Consider the following 15,692-nt stretch of genomic DNA (forward strand, 5'->3'; position numbering starts at 1 on the left):
TTTTTCTAAAGGAATCTGGCAGCACATGCTGCAACTAGATTAGGCATCCACAGCAGTAATCAAATTAAAGCAGCAAACTAACAGTGTTGTGACATTTTGTTAGAAACTACCCTCAACTCAATGCAGAATAGAAGTGATTATTTAAATTTTTCAAAACCACCAAGTTACAAGACTAAATGACAAAAGTAACAGAAGAATAAGAACTCTCCTCAATCTACTTACTTCAAAATAAAAATCTAAGAGGCCTCTTGTACCTCCCTTAGGAGCCTGCAGAAGGCTGTGCAACCCACCTTTCTGCAATTCAGTCCTTGCACATCCAGTAGCTTTTACTGCAAGCATTTCTTTTGATGGAAGAAATCTGCTGAACCCTCACATCTCCAGAATGCACACTGTTTCTGGACTTCACTGGAAGACAGTTTTAGTTCTCCTCCCTCCAAGAGAACATGAACTTAGCTTTGCTACACGTGTGCAGATCATCCCCATGCTTGACTAGCTTTTTGCTTATTTGGTTAATGGCCAATGTAAAACACACTTCCTCATATTTAAATCAGAACGGAAATCACAGCATGAAGCCTCCCTACCTAGTTCATACAAATAACAGCATCTAATAGAAGTATGAAAAAAACAACTTACCTTTATACAGATAGAGGATACTAAAGCAGGTGGCTCATTACTTATGTCTGCTCAAAACAAGACATTGATCCACCATTGCAGGAAGATGGTACATTTGTGGTAATTTTGTTGAGGTTTTTTTAATTGTGGGTTGTTTAGGGTGGGTTTTCTTTGTTGGTTTCCACCCCACCCCATCCCCAGAAGAGGATATCATTGCACTGGTGGCTTTACATGAACTTAGAATTGCTTCAGCCACCACTGGCTACAATTTTCAGCCGCAAGTCAAACATAGATACCCTGTGGCTAAACTGCCGTAACATGGCTCACACATTCCTACAAATTATCAGGCCACTTATAGATATAGAACTTTTTGATCAATGAAATTAACTGTTAGAAAGGATTTCAAGTTTTATGTGTGTGTACATAAATACATATATATATTTTAAAGAAGCTTTAATAACTACAAAGCGGAATTGCCTCTGCACGCATACATAAGTATATGTATTTTAAACAGCCCTTGGGAACTGCAAGACACATTTTCTGTCCTTTCACATAATGTGAAACTACAACCAATATTACAGAAGTTACCATGACACAGGGAGCAATACTGTGTGCCTTTCAGTATTAGGAAGACCAACAGAGGCACAAACAGGTAACTACTTAAGATATCACAGGCTGAAAATGCTGCTGAACGACTAATTGTGAAAGTCACAGCAATAAGGTTCACATGCACACATTGGCAGAACTTTCAGCCTTGGGAAGACATGCTCCAACAATCGCACCTTGCACAGCAAACATCGGCCATCTGGTATTTCCTATCATTACCATTCTGCACCATTCCACAATGCTTCAAAACAGGGATTAACAACAGAAATCCACTTGTTTAAACTCCTATTGCCTTAGAAGTGCCTGGCCTGCTCCTGAACTGCTGAAAACTACTAGAGGTAGAATAGGGCCCAGAAGGCTCAAGTCCCTCTTCCTTCACCGACTTTAAATGTCACATTTAAAAAGACAGTATTAAATCCTCCAGGCCACATGCCTCACACCCTTCCAGGCGTACTGATATTTTGGTAACGCAACTTACCGATCCGGGTTGGGGGGGGGGGCTTCAGTAATGCTTTGCTTCAGGACAGGGCAGCGACAAGCCGCCGTGCCCCGGCCTCAGGCGCTCGCCGGTGACTAACGACCCCCCGCCGTGAGGCGCCAGCCCGCAGCGCGACATCGCTGCCCGCGGGTCAGCGCCGCAGCCGGCAGCCCGCCGCCCACCGGCACGCACAGGCGGCCACGCCACCCAACGGCGACGTTACCGTTCACCGGAGGACGGCAGAGGAGGGGTCCCTACGTCCCAGCAGGTCTACCAGAAACCCGAACGCTTTTTTGAAGCTAAAGACAAGAGAGTACTGGGAGGCGGGTGCAGCGCTGGGGAGCTCCGGGCACGCCGAGGAGAACAGAAACGCCTCAGCCGTTCAGATAGGCAAGGCCGAGAGACAGCCGCCTTGCCGGGCCACCGCTTCGTCCCCCTGGGGAGCCAGAGGGATGCTTCAGGGCAGGGAGGCGCTTTGCTCAGCCGCAGCTCCCAGGCGCTGCCCCTGCTCCCCGCCACCCGAGCCCATCCCGGCGCCGAGGGCGGACGCGGCGGCTGCGGCGTGACAGCCGCCCGGCCCGTGAGACGAGGCGGCGTTTACCTGCCGGGCTCCCGCCCGAGAGACTGAGGCAGAGCAGCAGCAGCAGCCGCAGCCCCGGGCGCTTGCCGGAGAAGGCGGCAGGCATGGTGCCCCCGCGGCGGCGCACCGGCAGCGGGCTGGGCTGAAGCGGGCCGCTGCGGTTCTGCGGGGCGGCCGGCTGCCGCAGTGACGACAGGGATCGAAACCAAGGAAAGCGGCCCCAAATCCACGAACAAGGCAGACCAGGCAACGACCGGCAGAGACAGGCCGGGGAGCCGCTGCAGGCACAACCGCTCCTCCTCACGGTGAGGGCATATCACTGCCGACGGCGTGTGCGGCCCCGCCGGCCTTTATGCGGCGGGAGGAAGGGCGTGGGTGAGCCCCGGTGGCTAATTGGAGAGGCCCGCACAGCTGATCCGGCCCGAGCCCCGCCGGGGGCAGACGCGGACAGAGCGCCCGGCGGGGCTGGGACGTGTCTTACTTTTTGCCGAAGGTGGCTGTGGCCGCAGGACCACCTGGGCCCGGCAGCCGGCTCTGGCCGCGTCTGCCTGGAGGAGGCTGGCGGGGGCAGAGCGCAGCCCGCCGCTGCCCTTTGGCTGGTGATCTTCTGGAGAGCCCAGCTTTGAGGGTCAGTGGCTCCAGGGCAGCTGGGTTATACTGTATGAGAGCTGTGGCTTTTCACATCTCTTGCTCTGCATCTCCTGGCTTGGGTGGCAATGCCGGGGGAGCACTGTTTCTAACAAATGCTTCTCCGGACTTTGACTGCATCTTAGTGCCTTTACAATCACAATTTAATTGCTTAGACTGTTTTGATCTGTGTACATATGTAGTAAAATCACTCCTATATGTTTATATTAAACGTATGCATTTCTGTTTGTTGCTCAATAAATACCTGAATTTGGATCTTGCAGTATAAAATCTGGCAGGGTGGCATTCTCTGAAGAACAGCCCCTCTGAAAGGGTACTTGCTGTTTCTTCTCTCCCACCAAGATAGTTATTTCAACTAATGCAAAAGTTGAGTGTGTAAGGTTTGTATCAATGATGCAAAAAGGTCACTGCAACTGAGCCTTTACATCATCTTAGCTGGCAGAGCTGTAGGAGTTTATGCAGAGCAGGAGTAAGTCAAATGCCTTGTGTGTTGATTTCCCAGCAGTGCGCATGTTCATGCTGCAGTGCATGTCCTCCAATACCAGTACTTCAGATTAAAATTTTCTGTCATAAAACCTCCAAATAAATATAACTAATGGCAAAAGACCAGGAACAGAATTGTTTCATTAAGCCCTTGCTGTGTGTCACAGGAAGGCTCAGGATTCCTGATGGCTAAATGGGACCATGTATAGATAGCAGCCTTCCTGGTTGTTGAAGGAATGAACACCCTTCATATACTTGGAGCAATGGGATGGAGCCTTCTGTGCTCCAGCTTTAACGTTGTTTAGCTCATGTATAAAAAGTAGGAAGTCATGTATGTGAGTAGTCAAGGCACAGTGATGCCTATACAGCTGTAAATCCACTACTTTAGAAATTTATCTGCAACCTGTAGTTCTGTGGTATGGTATGACAGACAAGACAGTACTAGTGTGCTCTAGGGAGAGATTGAACCCCCAAGAGCTTTGTTAACCTGCCAGCCTGCTAAGACTGCACAGACTGATAGGATTCAAAGAGAGAATCCAAATCAGCTAAGGCTGTTTAGGAATGGCAGAAGACCTTCAGCTTTTAATGGGGAAAAACTGCCTGGAGCTTGAAAGCTGTTTTATGTGAACCAGTTAGACCTGAAGAGGCTTATCTCTTGGGGGGTTGGGTAGGAGAAAAGGGTGTGTTGGACTGTCATTAGATAGGAAGGGGCTGATTTGTACCTCATTAGCTTCCCTGGAATGGGTGAAAAGGAAACTTTATGTTCACCTGATTTAGTAGTTGTGTATGCAGCACCTTTTGGTGAGGTAGATTTTATCCACTTGGAAACCATGTGGATGGGTTAGTGTGGGGCAAGTCTATGGGTAAACTCTGCCAGCTGGCAGGAGTGGAGCTGCTAGGACAGTCTGATCTCCCTTCTAGCTGTAGCTTTATCAGTTTTTGTTCAGTGGAAACTGTAGAGATTCTGATGGAGATGATTTAATCTCAGATGACTGACTTGAGATTATGTCGTGTAGGGGACTGGCTTCTGTCTTTCCCAACAAATCATCTTGGGTAAAGCATCAAAGCAGTCTGAAGACATGATGAATACCTTTGCAGGATTCCTTCTGAACTATTCTTCGGGGCTTGTCTGCTAATGGTACACTCCACACTTACCTAATGCTGAATGGGAAGAAACCAAACAATTATTAAACTGCTTCCAAGGGAGCTGTTTGATCCTGGACTCATGGTATGAGATACAGAAGCTGCAACACAGTGGAAAGGCAAAAGGCAAAAAATACACAGAATTTAGAGGAACAGATTGAGCAAAGAAACAAACGGCCCTTTAAGGGTTTCAGTGCTCCAGAGTTTGCCTTACCATAATAATATGCTAGTACTAGATTATTCCCCAACTACTACTGCTGGACTTGTAGATCATGGAAAGTGTAGGAGTGAGAGATTTCAGAAAATAGAAAGTTACTGATAACACATTATGAGAAAGTAGAATATTGTGGGTATTTAAAAAAAAAACCTGTTGTCATATTTGCTTGCATTTGGAAACACTAACTGGTGAGTAATTAAGAATTTCAGGAAAAGTATGTCCATCTAAATTTTACATACTAAGACTAATCTGCTCCATCTATTAGCATCCAGCATATTTTCCTTTTCTCTCTCAAGATAACTCTTCTCTCTTAATTTCAGAGAGAAACTGTGACTTATTCTCACATGGTAATTACTTGACAAATGTGATGTTTATTTGGAATAAGGATTCATATGTTGAACCATACTCTGCCTTGTAAGAAAACGTTTATATTTAAATAAACCTCCAGTACAGGGAAATTGCTGGTTTATTCAGCTGGAAGATCTTTGCCAATTTTTTTTGTGGCACAAGGAAAGTAAATGAAACTCTGAAAATTGCTGTGACATGGTGATTATTGGCTGAAAAATCTGGATGATAATTTGTACTTTTACAGCTCCTTTTCTCCAACAACCAAGTCTGTTCTCAAAGCCCAGTCTTTTGCATTCATTTATTTCTGTTAATAACTAAACAGTGAAATAACTAAAGGACATACTCGATCCAGTTGTTTTCTTGGCTGGAGGTTTACTTTTTATAAAAGGCACTCAAATTGTGAAAAGGTGACTAACGTATATGTGAGAAGAACTGGGAAAAGGAAAAAACAGTTGAAAAGGACTGAAAAACTCTTGAGGTGACAGTTCAGATATGTTTCAAGGATGGTTCAGAATTTGAAGCTGATTCAAGATCTTTTTAGATTCTAGCTAGATTTTTTAACATTTGTGGAACCTCTAATGAGACATTTGTTTATGGGTGTAGAATTCTAAATTCAGAAAGCATGAAAATAAACAGTGGGAAATGGAGAAACAATTTAGAATTACTAGGTCTTGCAAGCATGGCCAAGAGATAATTTTGCAAGGCCAGGAGATAATGTGCTACTAACCTATGGACCACTATCAAAAAGATGTGCCAGAGTAGATGTTATGCAATGTCTCCAGGGGTTCCACTGTTATGCTATGGTAACAGGTTATAATAAAAAAAAATAAAATTCAGAATGCACGTGTTTCTGAAAGTCAAAGCAATGCTAGTACAAGACTACAAACCAGAATTTTATTGTCTTCCCCAAACATTTATCTTTTGCTTGCTCTTTCTGAAGGATTTAACTAAACTGACCTGGATTTAAAATTACAGGGCAGATTATGCAATGAGCATACACTCTGCAGTTGCCTACTCTGCAATGTCTGCAGCCCACTGAGTGGCTATAAACCCCAGTATCTCTTGTCACCTCCTCAAAGGGAATTTGCAAGATTAAGCATATAATCCCTATTGAGAATCCTGCTATTTATCAGATGTTTAGTGTCATGTTCTAAGATCTGAGCTGTAGAAGAAACAAAAATGTGGGCTGTAGTGCTGTAGAAATATATTTCTTAAAAATCATAGGTGGCTGCCAGTACCAATTATTGAGATTGGCAGTACTGATCATACAAAACAGAATATCAATTGTTATTGTGGGGGGTCTGATTTTGTGCAGGGTTGCAGATTATGCAGTGTAGCTCTGCTTAGAAGAGGCTTTGTTCACATGGCGAACACACCATCATCAGGAACTGGCAACCACAAAGTCAGCCAAGTAAGATTTTTGGCAAACAGTTATTTTTGCCTTTCTGCCTGCTTCCCCCCCACCCCTCAATCCTGAACAAACCTGACGTTTTTAATGGAAAATATAATGAAAAACAGTATTTTGTTTAAAGCACAATTTAGATTGAAACCTTACGACATCTAAAGAATTTTCTACAGTTTGTTAGTTTGTAGAAATAAAGTTCACTGTGATATCAATGCATACAACCCCATCACAGGGTTTGTCTTGCAAACTGTTGCTTTAAAATGTGTAAAAAATAGCTTTAAATATCGCAAGCAAGACCGGAATCTGAGGGAGGTAAGATCTTTCATCACAGTGATATACCTGGAAAAAGTAAGCCAGCCTCTGATGTGAATACAATTTGAGAACAATTACTCTGTGTAGTTGTATTTATGCTGAGGGTGCACACTCACCTACTGTTTTAATATCAGGAAGAAGATTTTCTTTTTCACTAATTCTCCATTTTCCAACCTTTCATACTCTTAAAAATAGTTTATCTTTTGTTGCAAAGATAAAAAAATTATGAGAGGCCTTGCATACAATAAACTATACAGGACGGTCTCTTAACATTCTGCTACTGTATGTGCTCAATTGGTAGCAGCAATAAGTGGGAGCACTGAATCATCTGATGAAACAGACCTTGTTTACACCACGGAAACTGGGTGACCTGAGGCTCCTGCTCTGGTGGAAGTAACGGTATCTGCTGCACAAGATAGTAGTTTTCCGGTTTTTGAGGGTGTGGTGACCTAGTGCAGGCTTTGTCTCATTCAGCTGACCCATTTTATGGTTTTCCTGGGCTGTGTGTTTTTTTTTCAGGTAGTTGACACAAACCTAATTTCTCTGAATTTGTTGTTGGGTTTTTTTTATATGGAGATACATTTGTAATGCTGACAGTAAAACCTCAAGATAAGACAGTGTAAACTAAGCAACAAGTGACCTAAGCCTTCTTGATTATGTTCCTGATGGAGGGAAGTCATTCAAGTTAAACACCACACCATGTATTTATTAGTCAGCTTCACTAAACTTCAGAAACTGTATCTCTACCAAGCATCCTTTGACTTTCAATATTTTTTTTCCTTTAGTCTTTGTGGTTTAGTTTAGAAAGAGAAAACAGTGATTCAGGAAAAAAGTGGAGAAAGCTATGTAACTAAAACTGTTTGAAATTTCAAGATCCTGAGTTTGTAAACAGGTGGGTTTTTTTGCTTTTTAGTTCTTTTCTCTCTTAAATAACAGCTAAGGTTTTTCTCTGAAAAAAAAACAGGACTCCAGGAATGCGCAGAAAAAAGAAGCAAGAAAAAGGATTGCAAAAGTTGTGATAAAATCTTCGGCACTTGTACTGAGTGTAGAGTCACCATAGCCAAACTGAAGAGCTGAAGTGGGAAGAACTATGCTGGTTTTGATCACTTCATAACTTTGCCAAACGCAGGCAAGATATGTCCCTGTCCTCATCAGCACAGAGGCAGAGACCTCAGTCCGTGTGCATTGGAAATACCTAACAGCAGTGACACTGAGTGAATGGAACTCTCCTAATACTTAAGAATCCATATACTCCTTGGCAGAACCATGCCACCTAAGACAGCACAAGCAAACATGCCCTGGAAACTGCACACTACAGGAATATACCCATGTTTCTTGTACCATACTATTTCTGTTACAGAAAAAAATCAGTTTCAGAATTTACCAGAGTGATAATTCTCATAGATTTTAATTCACCCAAATGCAACATCTATTTAAATGCTCTCTGAAATAATGCATACTGAGAACTGAATAGCTTAGTACTTTAATTGAGTATGCTGGTCCAGAGTGAAGTGTTCTTAGGTATTTTTCTTCCAGTGGCAAGGAAAACATTTTAAAACAAAGCACCCTGCAAACATTTATAGTTCTTCACATGTGGAAGAGCTTCTTTCAGAAATGTATTCCAGTTTTCCAGTCTGCAAATATTTTATTTGAAAAAGTGGAAATGGCATGTAGCAGAGTTCAGACAAAGGAAAGAAAGCCATCAGAACTCTAATATAAATAAACTTTTTTGCAATAAAAAAGAGTATCAGAAGTCAGGCTTTGTATGTCTAGAATTTGTGGAATACTTATTTGTACAAAACTATTTTCTCTTATTGGCTTTTTCATCCTGACTATGCATCATAATCCTGCAGTTTCTCTGATGCCTAAAGTGGTATATGCACTCTTTGGCACATGAAACATTTTCACCCAGAGCTGTAAACCACTCCATCAGAAGTGTCCAGTGGGGTCTGCAAGAAAGAAACTACTGGGCTGTGAGACAGTCACCTTATGTATCTTTTTAGTCCTATTAATACATAAATTTTATTTGACACTGGTAATAATGGAGTTAAAATTCCTTTTTTTAGCTGAGCTATGTCACACCAGAAGGGTTCAAAGATGAACTTCTGAAGGTGACTTTTTAACAGCTGATTTGTTCTGCGAGGCATTTCCACAAAGGAATCATCAGGGTTATACTATAACTTTAACAATGTTATCAATATTTCCAGGGGAAAAAAATAAAAATTCAGTGAAAGAAGCCTAAAATATATTAGTCTGTAGAATGTGAATTTCAAAGTGGAAAAAAATGGATGGTAACAAGTAGCTTTTACTTTTAGGTCTGATTCAGCAATTGTTAATATATTTCCAAATATTTCTGCACTCAGTAAGCCTGAGGAGGATTATGCAAAGATAACATCCTAGTTGAGTTTTACCTTTGAATTAAATTTAAAAAAAAAAAACAAACCACCAACAAACAAAGATTCCTTATGAAGAGAAAAATGTGCAGAACATATCAGTAGTGAAAAATCTACAAAGGTAATGTAAATGTTTTCAACAATAACTCATATCAACTTATCCTGGCTGATCTGTGAGGTTTATTTCAGGTTTTGTAAACCCCACAAATGCCAGGAAAAAACCACAACTTTTTGTTCTTCATTGTTCCAGCTTCCCCTGCAGCTTGTTTTGGTTATGACACATACTGGAACCGAAAGTAAACTGTATTGGAGAATTTCAATTAATAGTTTAAGAAATAGTATGTTGTAATTATGGCATTTGGATTAATTTAGCCACAAGTTAGAGTTAGTAAGACACCTATTTAGACGAAGAAATTTTTTTTGTTGTTGTTTTTTAAACGACTCAAGAAGAAGAAGTAAAAAATTACATCTGACATTGTAATACTTTAGAAAGGATATTGCTAAGAGTTATGTAATTATTTACTGGAAAATGAGGTTTTAGAGAAGAATGTAAATTGGTCTGCTGCAAGGATGTTGGGTCATTCTGGCTACTTAGAGGTGTCTTACATTCCTCTGACTGACTTGTCACGGTGTCTGAAACAAGTCTGTCAGAAGAAAGTGTGATGTCTCCATGTGGACCCTATTCCCATGCTTGACAAAATTTAATGTGTTTGTCCTCACATCAGCCTTGTGTGTAATGTTAGCTCTGGTGAGACAGTAAGTGGCTTACCTTAGATAACCCAGGAAAAGGGTTACACTTGACTGTTCTTTTCTAGCTTTTTCTGCCCTGTGCCAGGTTCTTTTTGATTCCCCAGGATAAAGCTGAGTAGATAGAAAAGACTACTTGGGGTGCACTGAAAAAGGCAGAGGCCTTTCCTGGTGACCTGTTTTAATACTAATCTTTCTTTCAGGAGAGAGCAAGCCATGCCCTTTGTACAGACACCATGCCTGGACTCGGCTTGGGAAGAACTTGAGTAGCCCCCTCTAACAGAAAGCATAGATTGCAAGGTGAGCATCTGAGATTGCAGACAGCTGTGTGAACATGGTGATTTTGATGCAAGCAAACATTTGTGCACTTTTACACATTGGCATTACATTGGAAATCAGATTCCAAGTACGAGTGACTGGAAAAACTGTGGTTGCAACGAGTTCATTATTCTCTAGGACTTCTGCAGGGTATTTGATTGTTAGTAGATCTCTAGGATTTAATGGTTACAGTTCTACTGGACTTACAGGTAGTATCGTATATTAGCAAGGACAAACACTGTTTATTAAGCTTAATCTTGTTACAGAGATGTCTTCTCTAGGTTTTACAAATAAACACTGTCCAGCTTTATTGTAAAAGTGCTCTGCTCACTCCTACATTTGAACTGTCCAGGGACATTCAAACTGGACATAAAAAAAATTAAGTTACAGTTTCTTATTGGTACACACTTCTTTTAAACATGCTTGAAGGTTTAATGAAATGATTTCAAGCTTCTCACAAAGTCGCTAAACCAAAGCTTATTAATTCTAAGTTTTCTTCTCTTGGTAATACACCCTTGAGGATCATGGTGTCTCACTATCACAATGCATCAAGCCAGGGGCAGTGCAGGTGTTAATTACATTTTTTACAAAATTACAAAATCATTAGGTAGTTTGTACTTCACACAGAGACCATGACCTCCATGCAGTAAGTTAATTGAACCTAGTAATAGGAAAATAGGAGAATAAATCTGCATTGCAGAAGTCGCTGCCAGAAATCTGTGACTAGAGTGGCTGGAAAATACATAATCCTCTTTTCACATGCCTTTCTTAGTCACTGTTCTACTTAATCTTGATAAGGGGGATAGGACTAGATGACCTTTAAAGGTCCCTTCCAACCCAAACCATTCTATGATTCTATGAGGGTATGGACAAAACCGCATCATCTAGTACATCCCAGTTTATCAGTGCAGCATAATTCATCACTATCTCTACAGCTTCTCTGCAGCCTCATCCTTGAACAGTGAAAGAGAAACCAGTTCTAAGGCATCTGTCATGACAGTGCACTAATTTTTCCAGTCGCTGTGTGCCGCAGAAGTTGCTCTGCCCAATGAAACTCCATGAATCACATCTTTCCTTCCCAGTAGGAAAAAAAATTTACTTGTGCATTTATTACTTTTTTGGTAGTTTTCTCTTTAGGATTTGTATGTTAAAAAAAAAACCTTTGCACTCTCTAGCAGACCTTCAAAGCATACTCTGTGATTTCTTAGGCATAAGCAATACAGGTGTTATTACTGGGGAAACAGAGATCCTTGCAAGGAAAGCCCACCTCCAGATGGGCTTGTAGCAAGGAATATGTTACAGTCTCTACAACACTTAATCTAACAGACTGGGTGATGACCTGTGCTGGTTTTGGATGGGACAGGTTAATTCTCTTCATAGTAGCTAGTATGGGACTGTGTTCTGGATTTGTGCTGTAAACAGTGCTGGTAATTCAGGGATGTCTTAACTATTGCTAAGCAGCGCTTACACAGAGCCAAGGCCTTTTCTGCTCCTCACACCACCCACTCAGCAAGTGGGCTGGGGGTGCACAAGAAGCTGGGAGGAGACACAGCCGGGACAGCTGCCCCCAGCTGACCAAGGGGATATTCCATACCATATGACGTCATGCTCAGCATATAAAGCTGGAGGAAGAAGGAGGAAGGGGGGAAATATTTGGAGTGATGGTGTTTGCCTTCCCAAGTAAACATTACACATAATGGAGCCCAGCTTCCCTGGAGATGGCTGAACACCAGCCTGCCCATGGGAAGCAGTGAATTAATTCCTTGTTTTGTGTTGCCTGTGGATGCAGCTTTTGCTTTACCTGTTAAACTTTCTTTATCTCCACCCATAAGTCTTCTCACTTTTACCTTTCTTATTCTCTCCCCCTTCCCACCGGGGTGCAGGCTGTGCTTAGTTGCTGGCTGAAGTTAAGCCATGACATGGCCTTTCAATTTTCTCATTTCACACTCTTTTTTTTGCAAAAAACGAATCTCTTTTCATGTACATTTAGTTGATGTCAGAAGAAAGGGGGACATATTTTCCTAAAACACATACTACATAACATTCTGTAACACAAAAAATCCACACTTGGAGCTTTTCAAAAGAGACAGGATCTTGTAATGGCAACCTGAAGTCAACTGAAGCCGGAAACATCAGTTTCCAATGCTTTGTCTGTATGCCAAGTATGCAGCTTATCTGATTCACAGTATGACTGTCCACATTTGTCCTAAACAGGCATCCTCTGTAGTTCAAAAATTTAAAGTTCTGGGCTTTTAAAAGGGAAGCAAAGTACAAAAAAGGGATATCTCACAAAAGGACTAGATTTCTCTGGGAACTGAACAAACATTTTTCCAGAGGATCGCTACTGAGAGGCAGTGCTATCGAGTAGCACTTTTATGTCTCTCATTCAGATAAAGCCTTTGTGCAGTGTTTGCTACTTTTTAACTCTTACAGCAGAAAGTAGAGAAAAATGTTTTATCAACTGCATTCATGTTTCTTGCTCTCTTGTTATAACTTACCTGCAATAGCTTTTGCCATTTTTTGTGTGTGTGTATACGAGTATAACTTGAATAAAGAAGTACAGTCATCAGTTGTATTTCTTATTGGAGAAGATAAGAAATATGAGTATCATCCCCTCAATGCTAAGTTTATGTAGTATTTTTTTCTTCTTACATAAATACATCACTTACATACATCACTTCTTCTTACATAAACATAGAGGGAAAATGCTGTCTGTAGAACACTATCAGATCATGAACTACAGGCACAAAAAATGGCATGTGGGAAATATGCATTAAGCTCTTCACAGTGTCTCTGAGGTAGCAGTTTTACTGTCAGTAGGCACTGACCAGGCAGGAATGTGTTTGGGACCATACTAAACAGTAGCATATGATTCACTGTCCTATTAGGAATGGCTGAATCTCACCCAAAGTCCATGGACTTCTGGCATGGATGAACTTGGACTTGAGTGCAGGTTTGGGTCTTATCTGGAAGGCAGTCTAGATGTATCCAAAACAAGCCATGCTTATATAAAACCCAGATAACAAGAAATATACAAATAAGGCTTAAAGCAGAAAAGAAACCTTTCTCCAATGCAAAATTAACTTTTTGTATGATAATGACAAGTCTTTAGCTTCCTTTCACAGATAAGAGCAATCTGCCCTGGAGCACAGCTCTGCAGGAAAGGAAGCCTCATCTTTATAGGTTTCTGCTTCATTATCCCTAGGCAACTTCACTGCTGATAGCAACATGCTGACTTGCCATCATGCTGGATTCAGTAACAGTAGAGAGGGTAGATGGGTGGTGGCAGCTATTTTATTTTGGGGAAGAAGGTGATCTCTGCTTAGCTGGGAGATAAATTGACTTTTGTCATTTCCACTAAACATATTTTTAAATCACAGTATCTGTTTTCAAATCAGTAAGCTTTGTTATGCTAATAAGAAGAAAAGTGCATGTATCTGCAGCAATTCAGTGGTGGGTTAAACTGGTGTATAACAGAAATCACATGTTAAGAAAAAACTTTCCCTTTTAAAGACAACCAAGATTAACATCCATCTTGAAATCACACAGAATCTGCCCATCTCTGAATTCTCACCAATTCTTGTTAAAAATATCTGTCATTAGAAAATGATAAATTAGAACACTGGGTTTGTTTTTACTTCTTTGCACTTTCTGCTGCACTTTATGTAGGGCCCATTTACACTCTGGCTAAGCGAGTACACGGCTGAACCTCAGTTCTGTCTAATGAGCTAGGAATATCCTACTCCTGGCACGCCACCTAGTTTCCTCTGCAGAGAAACTCCTGGGACTACAATGTCTGGTACTAAACACAAGTAAGAAACTGATAGCATTCCTCTATTACAATAAAGAACTTTCTTGTACTTTTTTGTGCATGATCTCCAATCAGTCCTAGATTCCTACTATGTTTTGTTATCACCTTGGACACTCACACATTTTCCTTTCATTTTAAAGCCATCTTCCTTCAAAACAGAAGAGCAGCTTATGCTTGTTTTCCTTTCTCTGAGCTTACTTTTAGGTAGGACATATGTAAAAGTGAATATTCCAGTTGTTTTTAAATGTTTTTAAATGTGCTAAGATCATCTATATAGAGTGCAATATGGTTGCATTCCATATAGTGCAATAATGTTTTGTGTAAAAAGCTCAGAATGCAACAAGACCTTATAGTGCATTATGTAGAGCACCAAATACTTTTACGAAGGTAACAGCATTCACTCATTGCTGTGACAAGCTAGTTTTGAACTGCTGAGCTGTAAGATAGAAGGAGAGGTGATCATTCTCTGGGCACCTACAAACTGTGGTTTTAAATATAAGAGTTTTTCATTGATCCTTGCTAGGACATACCTGCATGTTTAGATGTTTTGGGAGATCTTGGATTTTTTAAGCAGAGGTGACAGGAGTCACGTGAGACTGGTTGTAGTAAATCATATGTTTAGTGAAATGTCATAGTCATAGCATCCATGTTGCTAATAACTGAATTTTACTGAGAGTATTGAACTGCTGAAGTGTCAGTTTTCTCTGACTTGCATTATATTGTTCTGCTGAGTATTGCATAAAAAAATAAAGCTGTGATACAGTGAAGAAGACATACTGAAAATGAGCACCTTTATTGTATGGGTGGTTTAAAAGGAGGTGTGGAGAATTTATGGTCAAAACAGGAAGGGCTAGAATAAGAAATTAACTGTGTGTTTTTATAGGGGTCCTTTATTACCAGATTTGAATGCCATTTAATTATTGATTACTTCCACAGTGAGCTCTAATAAAGAAACAGAACTGGCACTTAAGCTTACAAAGAATTTCAAAAAAGCATCAGAAATACCATGGTCATGAAGAACTAGTACAACCATGAAGAAAGCAAGCAAACTTTGTTAAACAGAGTGTTTTCAATGGAAGTTTGAAAAGGAGAAATATTTTCAACTGTCACCAACCAGTGTGTATCAGACCCCTACTTTTTCCTCAGTCAAGAGAAACAGCCATTGTAAGTATGCAAGATTACATCTAAGAAGGTCTATTTCCCCTTGATAGCAAGCTGCAAGATGATGAATATCAGTTATATGACTAGATCAAGAACTGTAAATTTTTTAACATGGTCTCTGTGATTTTTTGATGTTATTTCTGATAATGCTTATATCAACTCAACTTTTCCTTATGCCTATTATAATTGTAGGTTGGATAGTGACAGTGTTGGGTCTGTTTCAGACACAGAAATCTCAGAGAAGACTGAATACTGAATGTTGGCAAAAAATTCTTTATGTTGCAATCAGGACAAAATGGAAGAGGTGACCTTAGAAACATGTTATGCCTTGGCTCTTCTTTATGAACATTAAAGTGCATTATTCAAACGCTTGAAAGCTGCAGTTAATCCTGGCATACCTGCCTAAATGCTACTGAGGTCATCCCTGTAA

The 15,692-nt window shown here is 40.9% G+C and overlaps 1 protein-coding gene and 1 long non-coding RNA gene across 7 annotated transcripts in view; one reads left to right on the forward strand and one right to left on the reverse strand.

Annotated features, from left to right (window-relative positions):
• EMB (embigin) overlaps positions 1-3,097 on the reverse strand; it is a 28,332-nt gene extending 25,235 nt beyond the window's left edge. Inside the window, exon 1 of one of the 6 annotated variants that reach the window (XM_055699204.1) lies at positions 2,298-3,097. In XM_055699204.1, the coding sequence (XP_055555179.1) occupies positions 2,298-2,382 (85 nt within the window). In that variant the 5' untranslated portion in view covers positions 2,383-3,097. Of the gene's footprint in view, positions 1-290; positions 847-2,297 lie in introns of those variants that run through there. The other 5 variants (XM_055699203.1, XM_055699206.1, XM_055699208.1 and 2 more) reach the window with 5 other exon arrangements.
• LOC129734722 (uncharacterized) lies at positions 2,443-15,259 on the forward strand. Its single transcript, XR_008730253.1, has 3 exons — positions 2,443-2,581; positions 10,176-10,272; positions 15,038-15,259. It is a non-coding gene; the product is annotated as an uncharacterized LOC129734722 (long non-coding RNA).
• The last annotated feature ends 433 nt before the right edge of the window (positions 15,260-15,692 follow it).

The sequence above is a fragment of the Falco cherrug genome, chromosome Z (genome assembly GCF_023634085.1).
Source record: "Falco cherrug isolate bFalChe1 chromosome Z, bFalChe1.pri, whole genome shotgun sequence".
In the NCBI taxonomy this organism is placed as follows: Eukaryota; Metazoa; Chordata; class Aves; order Falconiformes; family Falconidae; genus Falco; species Falco cherrug.